The sequence below is a fragment of the Papaver somniferum genome, chromosome 7 (genome assembly GCF_003573695.1).
Source record: "Papaver somniferum cultivar HN1 chromosome 7, ASM357369v1, whole genome shotgun sequence".
NCBI lineage: Eukaryota > Viridiplantae > Streptophyta > Magnoliopsida > Ranunculales > Papaveraceae > Papaver > Papaver somniferum.
The window spans coordinates 14,558,314-14,576,901 of record NC_039364.1 but is presented as its reverse complement, the minus strand read 5'-3'; the positions used below and the strand labels follow the sequence as shown (position 1 = coordinate 14,576,901).

Genomic DNA, 18,588 nt, shown 5'->3' with positions numbered 1-18,588 from the left:
CCAACTCGGTCAAATTTTCAACTGAACTGTTGAGTCTTGACTATGGAACAAAATTTTGATGCAAATCTTCTCAATTATAAACGATGAAGTTCCGGTTTATTCAGTTTTGCTCAAACTTCAACTGAATTGTCGAGTCTTGATTATAAGTAACTAAATTTTGAAAGAAATCTTCTCAATTCGAAAGAATAAAGTTCAGGTTTCCTCAATTTTGGTCGAACTCGTTCCAACTCGGTCAAATTGTCAAGTGAAGTGTCCAGTATTGATTATGGAACTAAATTTTGACATAAATCTTCCAACTCGGTCAAATTTTCAACTGAACTCTCGAGTCTTGATTATGGAACTAAATTTTGACGCAAATCTTCTCAATTTGAAATGATAAGGTTTCTTCAGTTTTGGTCGAAATCGTTCCAACTCGGTCAAATTATCAACTGAAGTGTCCAGTCTTGATTATGAAACTAAATTTTGACATAAATCTTCCAACTCGGTGAAATTTTCAACTGAACTCTCGAGTCTTGATTATGGAACTAAATTTTGACGCAAATCTTATTAATTCGAAATGATGAAGTTTCGGTTTATTCAGTTTTGCTCAAACCCGTTCCAACTCGGTCAAATTTTCAACTGAACTGTCGAGTCTTGATTATGGAACTAAATTTTGACGCAAATCTTCTCAATTCGAAAGGATGAGGTTTCTTCAGTTTTGGTCGAACTCGTTCCAACTCGGTCAAATTGTCAATTGAAGTGTCCAATCTTTATTATGGAACTAAATTTTGACACAAATCTTCCAACTCGGCCAAATTTTCAACTGAACTGTTGAGTCTTGATTATGGAACTAAATTTTGACGCAAATCTTCTTAATTCGAGATGATGAAGTTCCAGTTTATTTAGTTTTGCTCAAACTCATTCCAACTCTGTCAAATTTCGAACTGAATAGTCGAGTCTTGATTACGTAACTAAATTTTGACACAAATATTCTCAATTCTAAAGGATAAAGTTCCGATTTCTTCGGTTTTGGTCGAACTCGTTCCAACTCGGTCAAATTGTCCAGTCTTGATTCTGGAACAAAATTTTAACACAAATCTTCCAACTTGGTCAAATTTTCAACTGACCTTTCGAGTCTTTATTATGGAACTAAATTGTGATGTAAATCTTTTCAATTTGATATGATGAAGTTCTATTTTTTTTTCCGATAATTATGAGCGAAGCTTGACAATTACCCTTATGGCTGCAACATGCCATAACTAAGGTCGACCTGATTACGAGCTTGACCAGGATCACAACGACTAAAAAATATTATGTAACTCTAATTTCTAATTTTAATAGAGTCGACTGACCGAAAAACTGATACTTTCGCCTCGTTTCGGGAAAAGTGATACTTTCGTCATGTCTCAAGAATAGTGATACTTTTCAAAGTGATACTTCCGCTTCGTTTCAGAAAGAGTGATACTTACGCTCTGTTTCAGAAAAAGTGATATTTTCACTCCGTTGCAGGAAAAGTAATACTCTTACTTTTTCAATTTGGCATATTTTTAGGCAAAAATAAAACGGTAAAAGTATCTCTTTTTTACTAAAACGGATGTAGTATCTAAAAATATCTTTCAAAAAAAAAATGTATAACGAATTATAGAGCCACCACAGAAAATGCATAACAGTTATACAGTCATATTTTGATTCATGTAACCACTAAAACAATATATATGCCTCAAAATAACAATCCAACAAAAAAAAGTTTGTGTATAACGCGTTAAGCGGTGTTTCATTTTTCTTCTATTGGTCCTCCCCTCCGTGGCACCGGTGTTCTAGTTAAATATGGACGTGGCGATATAATTTTATTATACTCACAAATTAATTTTAACAAGAAAAACTTTACATTTTTTTATCCCCATCAGTCAACCTATTGGTGCATGTCAACCATAGTCAACTAGTCAAAGCTGCTTATAAAACATAACAAACGAAATAAGTACAGAAAGGGGAAAAAGGGAAAGACGCGTGTACACCTTATTAAGTCTGATTGTGGGCCTTGTGGCGTGTAAACAAAAAGGGGAAGATGCGTGGTTGATGTCTCCTGTGTAAAACGTAGGGATGCTCAAGGGGCGGGGATGTTGTATCCCAGTCACTGCCCCGTTCAAAAAAATAATCCACACCCTCTCCATTACCCCCTTGATCTGGGACGGGACGGGTATGGGAAATACCTGTACGGGGCGGGTTTTTTACGGGTTATCTATAACATTAAGCTCAAATATGATGAGTTAATTTAATAATCAATACCTAAGTTCAACCAATAATAATAATTTAAAATTTTAAACTCATAAATTCATCGTAAAACAAGCAAAGAAAAACAAATTGGTCTATAAACGAGCATCACTCATTTTAGTTCTTAATTATTTCTTATCAAGTATCTTCCTCCATGTTGATCACCTCATCGTCTGCTTCAGTTTCTTCCCAAAATGTTTCACCATCGAATTTTGATCCACCTAGCCAAAATAAGAAAGTGTATCATATAACCATAATGATGTATTAAATGTAAAAAAAAACATTTCAATAAAAAGAGAATTTCATTACCATTCAGCATATCCCATAGCCAGTCTTGAGCGCACATCAAAGCTTCCAACGTTTTTGGATGAAGTCTATTACGTTGGACACTCACAAATCTACCTCAGGTACTAAAAGCTGATTCGGAAGCTACCGTTGAAACTGGAATCGCTAAAATATCTCTAGCCATACACTGCAAGACTGGATATTTAAATAATATAATATAATATAATTTCTTAGTTTAAATATAATATAAATAATTAATGATATCTTATACTTTTACCTTTTCTTTTATAATATAATATAATATAATTTCTTAGTTTAAATATAATATAAATAATTAATGATATTTTATACTTTTACCTTTTCTTTTCTTTTATAATATAATATAATATAATATCTTAGTTTAAATATAATATAAATAATTAATAAAAATATAAAATCCTAAAATGGGAACGTACGGGGCGGGTATGGGACGGGGACCTAGAATCCCATCCCCGCCCCATCCCCGCTTCACTAATTTCGGGTATTACCCATACCCAACCCCAACCCCGTTTGTACGGGTAAAACCCTACCCAATAGAGGCGGGTACCCACGGGGATGGGTTTGGGTGGGGCAAATGGACATCCCTAGTAAAACGAAGTTTTCTCCCTAGTCTAGATCCTTTTTCATCGCTTCATCTCTATCTCCTTCTAAAGTTAAAAAATTTCTCCTTCATCTGATATTTTGGCAGAAAATTAGGGGTTATTCAGAGAAAATTTGTTCTGCAATTTTAGAAATATTTCTGCATCGCCGTAGGATGAAAATCTATGTACACAAAAATTTGAGAAGGAATGAAAATCTCAGTCAATTTTTTTTCTTCGATTTAAACCCTAACAATTTCATTTTGGGTAGGATGAAATCAAATGAATATCCTTTTGGGAGGGATTATTCCCGCTTGGTGTTTTGGAACAACTATAAGTTCAACTCTAAAATCAATTCAGAGATGTGAAGAGATATATCTTTTTTGTGGGAGTATTAGTTCAGAGATCAAAAACATCCAAGGTATATCTTTTTTATTCTTATCTATAGCTAAATAACTTATGATTTTTGATTTGAAAGATGCATGAGTTCATATTAGACTCTTTAATTAAATCTGAAATTGGCTTACATAGGATTCATCTAGTTTTGTAGTAATACAATCTTGTTAGATTATCTTTGATTGAAAATTCGCATGGTTATATAGCAGATTAAATTTATTGAATCTGAAATTGGGTTACATGGGGTTGAATAAATTTTGAGTTTTGATTGAAAATATTCGGTCCATCTTTGATTGAATCTACCTGGGTTACACAAGATTGTTATAGCTTTGTAATATCAAGTGGTATTTTGATTTTATTATCGTGTATGCTCAGTGTTTATGTATTTAAAACCTTTGGGTCCAAAGAACAAATCAGTTCTGTAGAACTATTAGACTGTTGGTAGAGTAGTTGATTATAGATGAATATGAAAGGGTACTCATTCTCTGAACTTTATGGAACAAGGTTACAGTGATAAAAATGGAAATCAATTGGATGGAGTTTCCAGATGTGTTGAATGAAATATTATGGTTATTTGAACGTGATTGTCATAGCTATTGTTCGGTTCTGTGGTGTTTAGTTAACAGATGTGGTTGAGAGATTATTTTTATTATTATGATCTAGTATTTGAATGCCGAGAAACTTTGTTTAATATCCTGGATTCAACCAGTATTGTTATTTATCAATAAATAATTGTATTGAACTATATTATTGTGATTACTTTCCTTGATATACAATTATGTTTGCCTATTCATTATGTTTGTTGATGTTTCATATGACCACTTCTTTTTGAAGGGAATGTAGACCCACATTGGACTGACCTCCCTCTCCTCCTAGACATAGCCCCATAGTATCTGAATCAAGTCATTGTGAACATAGTTAAAGGAACCAACTGGATGAATCTGTGTTAACACATGGACCAGACTATGCTCCTAATTCACAAGATAGTGAAATTGAGAACATTCATGAAAACAACAGTGGTAATGTTAGATATATGTTCATTGATTTCCTTACTTTTTAAGTTATATTAACTACAATTTATCTGCTTCTAGTAAGTTTTGTTCCTTCAAGTACATTATTTTCTAAATGACAGATGGTTCATTACTTATTCTAATTCTGGTTTTTCCGGCCTAGCTGAGCGTTTGCCAGTTATCATTAATGAGCATGGGAAATGGAACGGGCCACCACAATTTACCACCTGGATCTGAGAGATTACAAGGACCCAAATAGGGTTGGGGTATATATAAGTCTTGGAAAGTGGTTCCTAATGAATACAAAGAAGATATTTGGACTTCTGTTCAAGTGAGTCCAGTTGGCTTTTTTTCCTTAAGCTTATGTTCATCTGTGATTCTATATTTTCTTGGCTTTCTATAACCTTACCAAGTGCTGAAATTAAATGCTTACACTGCATTATGTCGATATTCGATATCTGAGAGCATTTCTTTTGTTATAACAGAGTAATTACCAAGTAAAAAAATATCCAGAAGAAATATGTTTCAACAAAAGCAAACAATGCATAGAGAGCAGAAAAATAAACCAAAAAGGGATTGGTCAATGATGTTTCATCTGTGCAAGAAAAGAAAAGGATGTTGCTAACATACAGTAAGAAAGAATACTGGGAGAAGCTTACTGATAACATCCATGACCCAAAATTTTAGGAAAAAATCTGAACAAGCTGCGGAAGCATGATTGAGGAAATTTTTGATCCAAGTGCAATGTTATGAGATAGAGATGATGATGTTGTACTTGAGGAGAGCCATCAAGTTAAGTGGCAATGAGAGTATATTAATTACTTTTTTAATTTTCAGGATGTAACTTGGGTTGTTAGGATATCCGACTTCCAATTTATGTTTGAATTTTTTCTTTTAAAAAATTAATTAATAAAGTCAATTTGTTTAATGTCTATATATTTTTTTAATCTGGATGATTTTGATACACCAAATATAAATCTGAAATGATTTTATATTTCTAAACGAATTTCAGATTCCCAAAATATGAATCAGTAGCCAGAATCTGAATTCCAAAATCGGAATCGATATCTGAATACCAAAATCTGAATCGGTAGTCAGAATCTGAGTACCAAAATCTGAATCGGTAGAATTGGTAATTTTTTTAATGAAAATACCTCGAATTATAACAAGTACGAACCGTGTTTCTCAATGACATGCATCAACCGTTATTATACTGCACATATTATAACCGTGATTTTTCTATGACATAAACCAACCGTAATTTAATGCTACATATAATAACCGTGATACTTAATAACAGATTTTGTATGTGATTTTAAATCACAGATTTTATACATCGTATTTAATAACGTTCCTTATTTGTCATTTTTAAAAAGTCACACCAAATAAATAACGGTTCGAATAACAAACGAAAACCGCTATAAACCATGTTGTATAACAAACTTCATACGTGATTTGTGTCCCCTTATGGACTAGTGTTTGGTCAGAGAACAAATTCACATAGTAATTCCTTATTTCTTCTTTGATTGCAGTTTTGTCAAAACAGTCAACACCATCTATTTGGAGCTTAGCAATGGTGTTTCTCTTCTTTCTGGAACTAGCAATCCTGTGAAAATACCCAGTGTTAGCATCTCCCCACTTAAAGCCATTTTGGTTAGCTCTAAGTTGCAATTTTCTATCTTCAGAATTTTCCACCATTTTGAGTTTTAACTTGTGATGCAACCTTTCTTCAAACTTCTCAGGTTAAATTCCCCAATTTTCTCAGTCAGAATTCTTTTATCTCTACCTACAGCACCAAACTCAATCAAACCCCAAGAATAAATGAAGTACTTAAGATTTTTAAGTTTTAGAAAAAATACTGAACTAGCACTACCACTGTAATGCATTGCATTCCACCATATAGCAACCTTCTTCTCAAAGTCTTCATGCTCAGTCCAACTTTTTTCTAGTTTAAAATATGGTTTGCTGCTGAGTGAGTGACTTGTAATAACCATAAGGGGGTTACGATCAGACACAGTTCTAGTTAGTGAAATTTGTAAAGCAGAAGGGAATGCCTCATCAAATTCAACACTAAATAAAAACCTGACTAGCCTGCAAAGAAGAGGATCAGTTTGATTATTAGACCAAGTATATGCACCTCCTACCAAAGATTGATCCACCGATTCTTGTTGAAGAATGAAGATGTTTAGAAATCCAGAATTCCTACCGTCTGCTTCAATCTTATTTGTTTCATCATATGATCTAACTGCATTAAAGTCACCTGCAAAGCAAATTGGGCCAGCCCACCAATGTCTAATCTCTTGCAAGTCATCCCAAAACTCTGCTCTAGCATTATATTCACATGGACTGTAAACATTAGTTATAGCCCATTTAAAGCCATTTACTCTGTTAATTAACAAAGTGGAGATGTTGTTATATCCAATTCTTTCATCTTCCTTTGTGAATCTATTACTGTCCCATATAGATAAAACGCCACCACTAGCACCCACAGAAGGAATATATGACCAATCAAAAGAATCATCATACCAAAGCTGTCTTATGAATCAGTTAGAAAACTTCATAATTTTAGTTTCTTGGACTAGGCATACAACACACTTTTGACTATTAGTGAGATTTTTAAGAGAAGTTATCTTATCAAAATCATTAAGACATCTTATGTTGTAACTCAAGATTTAAAATCCATCACCAATACTCCTCCCTTGAACTTTAGAGCACCCAATCAATTCCTCCTCCTGTGGCAGACAGTTTTGGTTTGATACTTTTTTCTCCATATTATCATGTTCCAATTCCTTACCGACGTTCTCTTCCTCCTGACTATTGAACCTTTCTTCGTATTTAAGAACAAGTTGAGTCATATTCTTCCTTAGAGACGTGACATTGTCATTACTGATGTGCCCATAACTACAAGCCAGGGTTACAAAAGAATTAAAAGTCTTGTTAATATTTTCTTCTTCTCCATTCTTAATATTCTTCGTCGAGTGTAGATGATGAACAACTTCATCTTCCATCTCTTTTATTGCACTCCCATCGGCTGATAGTTCTCGTTCTTTTCTATCATTACTATAGTCTCCCACACTTCCATTCACAGAATCTTCATCTTCACGTAAACTTCTATAACGAGACCCTAGTATATTTAAAGAAGTATTAGTATTTGCATTGTGATCCAAAGACCCACCTCTTCTAGGTTTTGACACGAAAATCCAACTACCGTCTTTATCCTCGCCAATTTCTTGACCCACACCGGCTTCAAGATAGCCTTGGATAGTTTCCTTACTTACCACCTTTGGATTAGATTGATTTTCACCACCCATCTGACTGCAAGAATTACGTGCTGATGAAGCAATGTTTGAATTTTCCAAACTTGTTACCTGAAATACCTCATCAAATTTTTGAACCTTCCTTGCATATTCCAGATCCGAGAGATGATCTTTGAGCGAATATCTGGATCCCAATTGACCTTAAACACCATCTTTTCTCCTTCCATCTCCATTAGCAACACCGCTGGAACACCTTGACATCCACCATTAATGGATATTCTGAAAAAAAATGACAAGCTCTTTGTTCTTTAATCTGCAAAATTTCCAATGAGATTTTGTGCAAATCTTCCAACTTGTTGCCAATATTTATCATAGACTTAGAATTCCAAAATCTACTAGGTATACCCTTAATGACAAACCACTGGATTTATTTTATAATAATCATCCACTTGATAATTATTTTGAACATGTTCCTTATTTTTCGTGACTTGATCACCTTGAGAAATTCCTTCTTTTGTGAAAATTAGACCAGTATCTTTGTCCACTTTCCCAAACCATTTGCAAACTTTTATGATTATGTCATTCTGAGTCCATATGATTGGTCTCCATAATCTCTTCCATTCTTCTTCCTCCATTTCAAAAGTTGCAGTTAGTGCATTGATTTCTTTAAACTCAATGTATCTAGAGGACCGTATCTTCATTTTGATAAAACCTGCAACCTTCCTCCAAGGAGTTTTATGAGATATCTTGACTAATCCCCATTTCTGATCTATGGTTTCCTCTTGATGCAATTTTGGAAAGCTAGAATCAGACTATAAAGAACCCACATAATTGTTGTTCTTCTTCATTAGAAAAGATTCCATCACCTCAGCTAACAAAGCCCAGTTCTACCTACTATCTCCTCCAGGAAAGCAAATACTGAACTTTTTACCATCTCCATCCTTTTTGAACCTGGATAATCTTAAGTATTCACCAGCATCATTGCTCTGCAGTTGCATCAGATATACATCTTCTCCCAGTCTCTCTGACCATTTCTCCTTTGTAGATTCTCCCTCCGATATAGACATCAAAATGTGGATCATCCATGAAACCATCTTTTTATCTATCGCAAGCCAGGATATGAAGCCTCCACTGCCTCGTTCTGTGAACTTGATTACCCTAACAACACCAATATTGTCTTCTTCAGTGGTAAAAGATTTTCTATCCAGTTGAATGAGTCTTCTCAAGGGTTTATTAATATATTTAAAACCAGCACTAGAACTGACTGATTTCAGAGAACTCTCCGTAGACTGAGATTTGTCTAAACCCTTCATCAAACGTTCTCTCCTTTCTTTATATCTCTCGGTAAACATAGAAATAAAAAACAAAAACATAGCGAAAGCAAAAACTCTACTAATCAATAAATCTCTGCCCCAAGGGGAAGAATCAAAGATCCATCCTCGGCGAAGAAGTTCAATTAGCACCATAGTAAGAAAGATTTTCATGAAGCGGTTCTCATATTTGCTAGTTCAAGTTTTGTTGCAAGTATGATAAGAAGATCTTTAGTTAAGGAAAAACATACTCTCTTCCTCCCACTATTAGTTGACCTAGTAGTATAATTTAGAAATGATTTACCTCTCAAACTATATCACCGATATTCATATATTTTATATCATTGAAAATCATTTTAAAACACCTACTAACGAATATAAACATGAGTATCAAATACTATAAAATGAACTATTAATGGGATAAAATCTAAAAATGACTAGGTCAACTAATAGTGGGACGGAGGTAATAACATATATGGATCCTCTTAGTCGAGATGAAAGGTGATGCATGAACCGTGTATAGAGTCAAGGAGAAAGAAAATTGATTTTTAAGATTCAACATATAATTAGCTCCGACGAATGATAATCATTAAGAGGAAATTATCAAGATGATGGTATGCAACATAGGAGCTAATTGTCGGCCTAACTGAACCCATTAGGCAAACGACACATTTTGGGTGCCTAAATTTTAGTACTCAAGTTTCGTCACACATTTAGGTTGCCCAAAATTAAGGATGTACTTAGAGAAATCAAATCCTTGGATGCCTTAATAAATTCAGATGCATGAAAGACACATGTCAAATAGAAAAGTGTTAGGGGCACTTTAGTCTCCCCATGATAAAAAAAAAAAGGATAAATTGATCCAAATTTCTGTTCTTCAACCTGAAAGTTTGATTTGAGGCAAGTGGTTCTAAATAAATTGATCCGGATGATTCTCATCAATTTTCCAGTTTGTATATAAAAATATATATGCTTAATTAGGTATTTTTCTGTCAATTCTTCTTAAATTTGATACCATTGTAAGCACAGCAAAACTAGGGTTCATATGAATTTACAGTTTTTAAAGAGTGAAATGATTAAACTCTAATTCAGATTTATACGGAAGCATGGGTTAGAGGTAACTTATGTCAATTTCAAGTTTGTCAATACGAATTGGTAACGTAGCATTCATATTATGTAGAATAGGATTCTTCGTGATAAAACTAAGGGGATTTTCACTCGATCAAATGGGTATTTCAGGATTGTATTGTGTTAGAAAAATAGTGATGTGGCGCATGTGCCACGTCATCACATGAAATAGTTACATCTAACAGACATGTCTCTACATCTAAGGTTGTGTCTTTTCCCATAAAAGTATGTGTTTTTTGGAATTGGTTCTCATGTTTGTTGTGACTCTTGATGGAAGAGTTATTTAAGGAGATCAAGAACGGGTCCCTACACTCACTGAAAATATTCTCAATCAGTCTGTGACCATCATACAAAGAGAAATAAGGAACAGTAAGAGTGTAAACAGACTTAGTAATAAGAGTTCTTACTTCATTGTATTTTACTGATCATGGAAGCGACTGGAATTCTTGCATTCTTCACTGGGTTTCTTTATTGGTTCTTCTTCTTCTATTAATTCTCATCAAATCGACAATGATCAGAGTTATGTGATCCTATCTTGTTTCCGCATAAAGAATTTTCTAATATTTGGTATCAGAGCATAGGCTGCTCTGGTTCTTGTTTGATTTGATTAATTGATATTAATCGTGGCTGATTTATTACATGATGACTATATTGATCGATGTTGTGAAGAATTTAATTCTCAAATTTCGCTTAAATTTAATATCGGGCGTGTGCTGTTGTTCATCATTATTGCGGCCTCGAATAAAGGAGGATATTTAGTTATTTGGCCTTATGGAAATGCTGGATGATATTTATGTTTTCCTTAATTATCTCATCTCATACGTATTTAGGCAATTAAAGATTTTGCATAATAATAGTAGTCATCTTGATTTTATTAGATGAGATTGACGTATTTGGAATGGTTAAATACATCCCATAATTACTTTCTCCTTCATTATCTCATGTTGACATGATATGTGTGCGTCAAATTATTAGGTTTCCTTAATTATCTCGTACACAATTTCTTGTAAAATTGAAATACGTGTAGGCTAAAGATATAATAGGGAAATTAATATTTCATACGTATTCCAATGTTCCGAAAACCGGCCCGAACATCAAATTAAAAAAATTACTGGGTTAGGGTCAAACGGTTTAACCAGTGGTTCAACTCGGGTTCACTGGGTCACATAAATACAAGTTTTTGTCAATGTTTTGTTGTTTAAATGAATTATATATTATTTATATGAATAATCATCACCAAAAACCAATTGGCTCAGTCACCCGATTTTCACAAAACAAAACGGTTTCTTGGAAATTTACTGGGTCACCGATTTAATGGGCTGACCGGCCGGGTTAGGCCGGTTTTTAGAACACTGACGTATTCGTATTTTAAGATATCTAGTCATTAATTTCCATAAATATCTCCTTCCTATATTTATCACGTGAATAATTTAGTAATTAAAGCCTATACTTAATTTGCAAACGTGAATATTGCATGCCAGATAATTCTTTTTCCATATATATGGAATTGCTAATTAATTGACTAGATTGTTTAGGAATTATGATTACGGTCCAAGAGTTATAACCTCAAAGGTGTCACATCCATGCACAAAAATTCCACCAAAACAAAATTTTCACAAAAAACCCATTTAACATAAACTGTCTACATTACCCTTCTATTATTTAAATCACCCCAACAAAAACAAAAATCAACCCAACCTTTAAATTTTATTATATTATCACCACGAACAACAACCCACCATCAGCAACACCACCACCGCCCGTCGTCGCCGCCGCCACCGACCACCTTCGCTGGCTCCACCGACCACCATCGCGCCACCACCAGAAAAATGATGAAACCAAATTTTGGTTTCATCATAAAAGAAAGAAGAAGAAGAAAAAATGAAACACAGTAAGATGAAACCTTCCACCACTGTCAACTGCACCGCCCCCATCGCCACCACAACCATAATCACCACAACCACCACTACCATTACCTCCTTAACTAAGACTACTTTCAACAAAAAACAATCCACAATAAGATGAAACCTACCACCACCGTCAACTACACCACCCCCATCGGTGCCACAACCACCAGCACCACAACCACCACTACCATTACCTCCTCAACTACAACCAGTTTCAACAAAAAATAATCCACCTGTATCCCACCATCAAAAATTGGCTTCACAGATATTAATATTCAACAAAATGAAAAAAATACGATGAAACCTAATTAGGTTTCGTCAACTTCAGCCAATTCATTACACTTTTAACAATGCAGACATACACCTCTTTAATTGTAACCCATACCAGTCCTTTATGAAACACCTGAAGCTCAACTACAACTCTCATTGCATTAGCACCACCCTTACTCCGTTAATCCATTTTTTATCACTTCCATAACTTCAGTTAAGGCCACCACTACCAACAAAACTTCTTCATCAATACCTGGAGTACCAGTACCAGACCCTGCTATACACATTCTCCCAATTCATACACACATATAATCAAAACCACCATTGTACATACAATCGAAACCACATATTGTCATTTCACCAACATAACTTCAATGATGAAACCAAACATGCCGTCTTCCAAGTCAGACCGAATAAACTAGACAAAAATCAGGTGAAACCAAAATTTGGTTTCATCATAAACTTAATTTTCATCATTAAAATCTTTGGTTTCATGACAGAAAATAGGCAAGTTTATGATGAAACCAAATTTGGTTTCATCATTAGTTTACTGTTTTCACCAACCAAAACTGTCAGAATTTGATGAAACCAACTGTCATTTCCCAATACAATATTGATTTCGACTTTGAAGATGTATCATCATTGCTGGTGATGAAAACATCATAAGGTGGTGGTGGTGATTGTAGAGGATTGAACGAGGAGGCGGAGGTGATGTTGGGAGCGGATCTGCAGGTACTGGTGTTGATTGTAGATGAGGTGTTGTTGGTGGCCGATTTGAAGGTATTGGTGGTGGTTTTAGATGATAAAAGGAGGAGGTAGAAGTAGTGTTGGTGGCGGATATGATGTACTGGTGGGAAAAACAAAAATAAGAGGAGGCGGTGTTGTTGATGGAAAATCTGCAGACGGAGAAGAACAAGGTGATGATGGTGTTAATGGAGGAGACGGAGGTTCTGTTGGTGGCGTATCTGGACACATCGGTTGGTTTGATGGTGGCGGAGCTACTGTTGGTGATAGATCTGAATAGAAATAGAAGAAAAAGAGACGAAGGTTTCGTGGAGGAGACGAAGGTGTTGCTGCTGGTGGTGACAGAGGTGTTGTTGGTGGTGGTGACAGAGGTGTTGCGATGGTGTTCATGGAGAAATATTTGTTGTTGCTGGTGTTAATGGTGGTGGGGAGATGAAGACCGCATAAATAGAAAAAAGAAAGGAGAGAAGAAGAAGAAGAAGAAGAAGACAAGGTAAAAAGGGTATGTTTGGCTTTTTTTAAAGTAATAAAAACTAAATTTACACATTATTATTTGACCTGAAGTTTTTGTGTCACTTTTTAATTAAATGGTTTTCATTTATTAAAAATAATATGGCTGGATTTTTTGTACCACATGTTTGGTCACCTTGGTTTTATTTGACTAGTTTTGTTATGACTATTGAAACTACGCTGCATTTATATCGTTTGATATTCATGTTTTGAGAATAAATTGGACTTATACAGACTTGGTCCTTTCACGTGAATATTTTTTTGTAATATATATACAAAATAACAAGTTGGTAATTTAAATTTATAAGATTAGCTACAACATCTTATAAATTTGAAGTTTGAAATTATTGCAAGGAACTATTCTTGTAGACTCGGCCCCACAGGGAAGTCTTAAGTATTGTTTGGGATGTGATTTTGAATGAAATATTAGATTGGAAATTTCTTAATGCCCATACGTAAAAGATGTTTTCGGTTTGATATTTTAAAATTTATTAGTCATATCATACGGCATCATATATACATTTATATTTATGATGTTATGTGTTGTTGTGACTTTTATCCACAGGAGGGTTACAATGACTTGAAGTTTTAACTAGAATAGTAGACATTGGTTGAATTTCTAGATTTTGGTAACATTGCTTCAACATGCTTGTTTATTATCATTTCTAGTTATGAAATCTGCCATTTTGCGTATTCCATCTTTTCGTATCCCAATATTGAATGGTGGCAACTATAAGGAATGAGAAGAGAAAATTCTCTTTGTTTTGTCATCAATAAGGTATAATGAGACTTCCGATGTACAAAATTCCAACATATCATTAGTATGTTTTGAATTTAATATGGATGATTTTCATCACAATGCTTGGTGGATTGATTATGGTTCTACAATCCACATTGCCAATATTATGCATGGTTTCCTTAACCAAAGAAAATCAACAGACAGTGAATGTTGCAGCTATTCTGGGAACATGATGGCTTCAACTGCTGATGCTGTTGGAACCTTTAGACTTGTTCTTAACTCTGGTTTTACTTTGGATTTAGAAAGATTTTTTTTTTACATTCCTTGGTTTTCTAGAAATCTTATTTTTGTTTCAAAACTTGTGCCTTTTGTTTTTTGAATTTAATATTAAAAAACGATTTCTTTTGTTGTTAAAGATTCTTTGAAAATCTTGAAAATGGTTTATAGAAGCTTAATTTTTGTTAACCATAACCTTTGCACCACAACCGAAATTATTGGCATAAAGCATAGTATTGTGAATAAAGAATCATCCATGTTATGGCATAGAAGATCGGGACATATCTCCGTTACAAGGTTAAAGAGGTTGGTGAAAGAAGGTGTTTTGCAAACTCTTGATTTCTCTGATTTCGGTACTTTTGTAGACTGTGTAAAGGGAAAACAGACTAACAAGACAAGTTCCAACGTTTTGGAAATCATTCATATTGATATATGTGGACCGTTTACACCTCCATGTTTGAATGGTCAAAAATGATTCATCATATTTATTGATGATCATACAAGGTTTACGTGTCTTCATTTTCTTAATGATAAAGTGAAGCATTAAATGTTTTTAAATCATTTAAAAGAAGAAGTGGAGAAACAAACTAGTAAGATAATACAGATTGTAAGATCAGATAGAGGTGGTGAATATTATGGAAGATACACATAATGAGAATAGTTGAGGCTATAAATGCAAGATTTATAGAGGATGGTAATATCAGTGGGAGTCTTCAATGAATTTTCTTTGAAGAAGGGCGTGATCAAGTAACTACACGTGCACCTTCTTTAGAACTACCCACTTCGCAAGACATTTCAAAAGATGTCATACCAGAGGAAGTGGCGGTTCAAGACTCACCACTTAATGAAGAGCCGATCATAATGGAACCTGAAATGCAACATATTCAAAATGAAAATGTTGAGATTCCATTAAGGAGGTCCTCAAGATCAAGAAAATCTGCAATTTCCTCAGATTATGAAGTGTATCTTCAAGAATGTGACCATGACATCGGAGTTGAGGATGATCCAGTAACGTTTTCACAAGCTGTTAATGGTGCCAAATCCACTTTGGATCGAATCCATGAAAGACGAGATGGATTCCATGGCTAATAATCAAGTTTGGGACCTTGTAGAATTACCCAAAGTAGTTAAAACTATTGGTTGTAAATGGATCTTTAAGACCAAAAGAGACTCCAAAGGTAATGTCGAAAGACACAAGGCTAGACTTGTATCTAAGGGATTTACTCAAAAGGAAGGTATTGATTACCATGAGATTTTCTCTCCAGTTTCAAAGAAAGATTCATAGCGAATAATCATGGCATTAGTAGCTCATTTCAACTTAGAGTTACACCAAATGGATGTGAAAACTGCATTCCTCAATGGAAGTCTAGATGAAGAAGTATACATGGTGCAACCTCAAGGTTTCTCTTCAAGTTAAGGTGATCCTCTAGTTTGAAAATTAAGGAAATCTATATATGGGCTTAAACAAGCGTCCCGCCAATGGTACATAAAATTTCATAATGTGATTTCTTCATTTGGTTTCGTAAAAAACATTATGGGTAAATGTATATACCTCAAGGTTAGTAGGAGAAAGATAATCTTTCTTATCCTATATGCAAATGATATTTTGTTGGCTAGTAACGATCTGGGACTGTTATATGAAGTTAAACAGTTTCTTTCACAAAACTTTAAAATGAAGGATATGGGTGAAGCCTCTTATGTTATTGGCATAGAGATTCATAGAGACAGGTCCCAAGGGACATCATGACTGTCCCAAAAGGCCTATATAAATAAAGTTCTAGAACGGGTTCCAAATGGAGAATTGTGTACCTAGTATAGCACCTATTCAAAAGGGAGATAAGTTAAGTTCAGATCATTGTCCGAAGAATGATCTAGAACGAAAAATGATGGATACCATTCCATATGCATCAGCGGTTGGAAGCTTAATGTATGACAGCTTTGTGTAAGACCTGACATTGCTTTCGCAGTTTGAATGTTCGGCAGATTTTAGAGTAACCTTGGTGAAGCCAGGGTATGTAGCATGTTACGAAGCAGCTTCACAAGCAATAAGGTTACAGAGTTTTATCACAGGGCTAAGAACTTTGGATTCTATTTCTAAGCCATCAATGTTGTACTGTGATAATTTAGCTGCAGGTTTTCTACTCCAACATCAAGAAAAGTGGGAGTAAGAATTAGCGTATCGATATCAAGTAGCTTTTGTCAGAAAATGTATCAAGTTAAATCACGTGACTAAGGAGCACATTAACACATAATTTATGCTTGTAGATCCATTGACAAAATTATTATTTCCTCAGTTGTATAGGGATCTTGTTAAGCATATGAGTCTGATCAACCTTTGATGTGTATTATGTATTGTGCGTTAAGACATTTTCTGAATTATGTGACTTGCAGCATTTAGGAATAAATTTCTATATTTTCCATTTAAGTTGTATACATAAGGTATGGGAAAAATAGAAATGTCTCATTGGAGACAACAATTGGACATGAATAAGTAATTGCTACTTACTCATAAAGCTATTATGATGGAATATTTATGAAAACAATGTTATCGTGATACATGGAAAGGGTTGCTCACTAATAGAGTTTGAACAACCATGATTCGTACATTACTTTTATTTATAGGTTTCATTTTATTGAGAACTATCACTGGCCATATGAAGAATATTCCGAGTTCACTTAATTATAAGATGAAGGGAAATGTCGGTTTTGAGACAAGTTTTGTGACACATGGGCCAAGTGGGATAATGTTAGAAAAACAGTGATGTGGCCCATGTGCCACATCATCACATGAAACAGTTACATCTAACAGACATGTCTCTACATCTAAGGTTGTGTCTTTTCCCATGAAAGTATGCGTCTTTTGGAATTGGTTCTCATGTTTGTTGTGACTCTTGATGGAAGAGTTATTTAAGGAGATCAAGAACAGGTCCCTACACTCACTGAAAATATTCTCAATCAGATTCTGTGACCATCATACAGAGAGAAATAAGGAACAGTAAGAGTGCACACAGACTTTGGAATAAGAGTTCTTACTTCATTGTATTTTACTGATCATGGAAGCGATTGGAATTCTTGCATTCTTCACTGGGTTTCTTTATTGGTTCTTCTTCTTCTTCTATTAATTCTCATCAAATCAACAATGATTAGAGGTATGTGATCCTATCTTGTTTCCGCATAAAGAATTTTCTAACATATTGTGCATGAGATGAAATGTTTAAACATTTTGCTTATTACTTGGTTGCTCAAAAAATATTAGATTTTGAAATCACGGTTGTTTCTTTTGTTATGGTAGATGGCTTGTGGTTCGGTTCAAATTGCAGGTCATGAAAGCTAACAAAGGGAGCCAAAACAACACCTCAAGCTCACCTTCTCAAGCATAAATTATTGTACAAAAAGTATTTGAGAAAAGGTCTCAAATAATGATTAGTTGATTTCATTTGTCATGTGTTCTCAATGGAGGTATGTGATATTCCATCCCATGTTATATCTTATTGTTGTCATTGACAACTGATTCCCTTTCCTTCTGTACTTCCTGGTGTATTCTTTTGTATTGCCTACTCATAGTATGGCGTGACTTGGGAACTGTTTTATTTCCTCAATCACCATGATGTTACGTGGTGATTTTGATGATAGATTACAGCATGATAGGGAGTGCTAGCTAGTTTGAGAGTTCTCAAATGCTAATTTATGTATAAAATTAGTCCTTGATTTTATCAGCTGTATAAAATCATTCCATTGGATTACTTAAGAAAATGTGTAAAATACTTGATGATTTTTTAACAGTAAATACTGTATTGGTCTTATCTCATATGCCTCCTCGTGTTTACCTTGTATGAGCACGTTTACCTATCCGATTGTGTTTTAGTACAAAATGAATTCTGGTTTGTAG

At 34.4% G+C, this 18,588-nt stretch overlaps 1 protein-coding gene across 1 annotated transcript; it reads right to left on the bottom strand.

Moving 5' to 3' along the window:
* Window positions 1-6,264: 6,264 nt before the first annotated feature.
* Window positions 6,265-7,018, bottom strand: LOC113294174. The gene is made up of 2 exons (XM_026542588.1): window positions 7,011-7,018; window positions 6,265-6,904 (listed from the first exon to the last, which is right to left on the bottom strand). The coding sequence occupies exons 1-2, from the start codon at window positions 7,016-7,018 to the stop codon at window positions 6,265-6,267; spliced, it is 648 nt and encodes a 215-aa protein (XP_026398373.1).
* Between the last annotated feature and the right edge of the window lie 11,570 nt (window positions 7,019-18,588).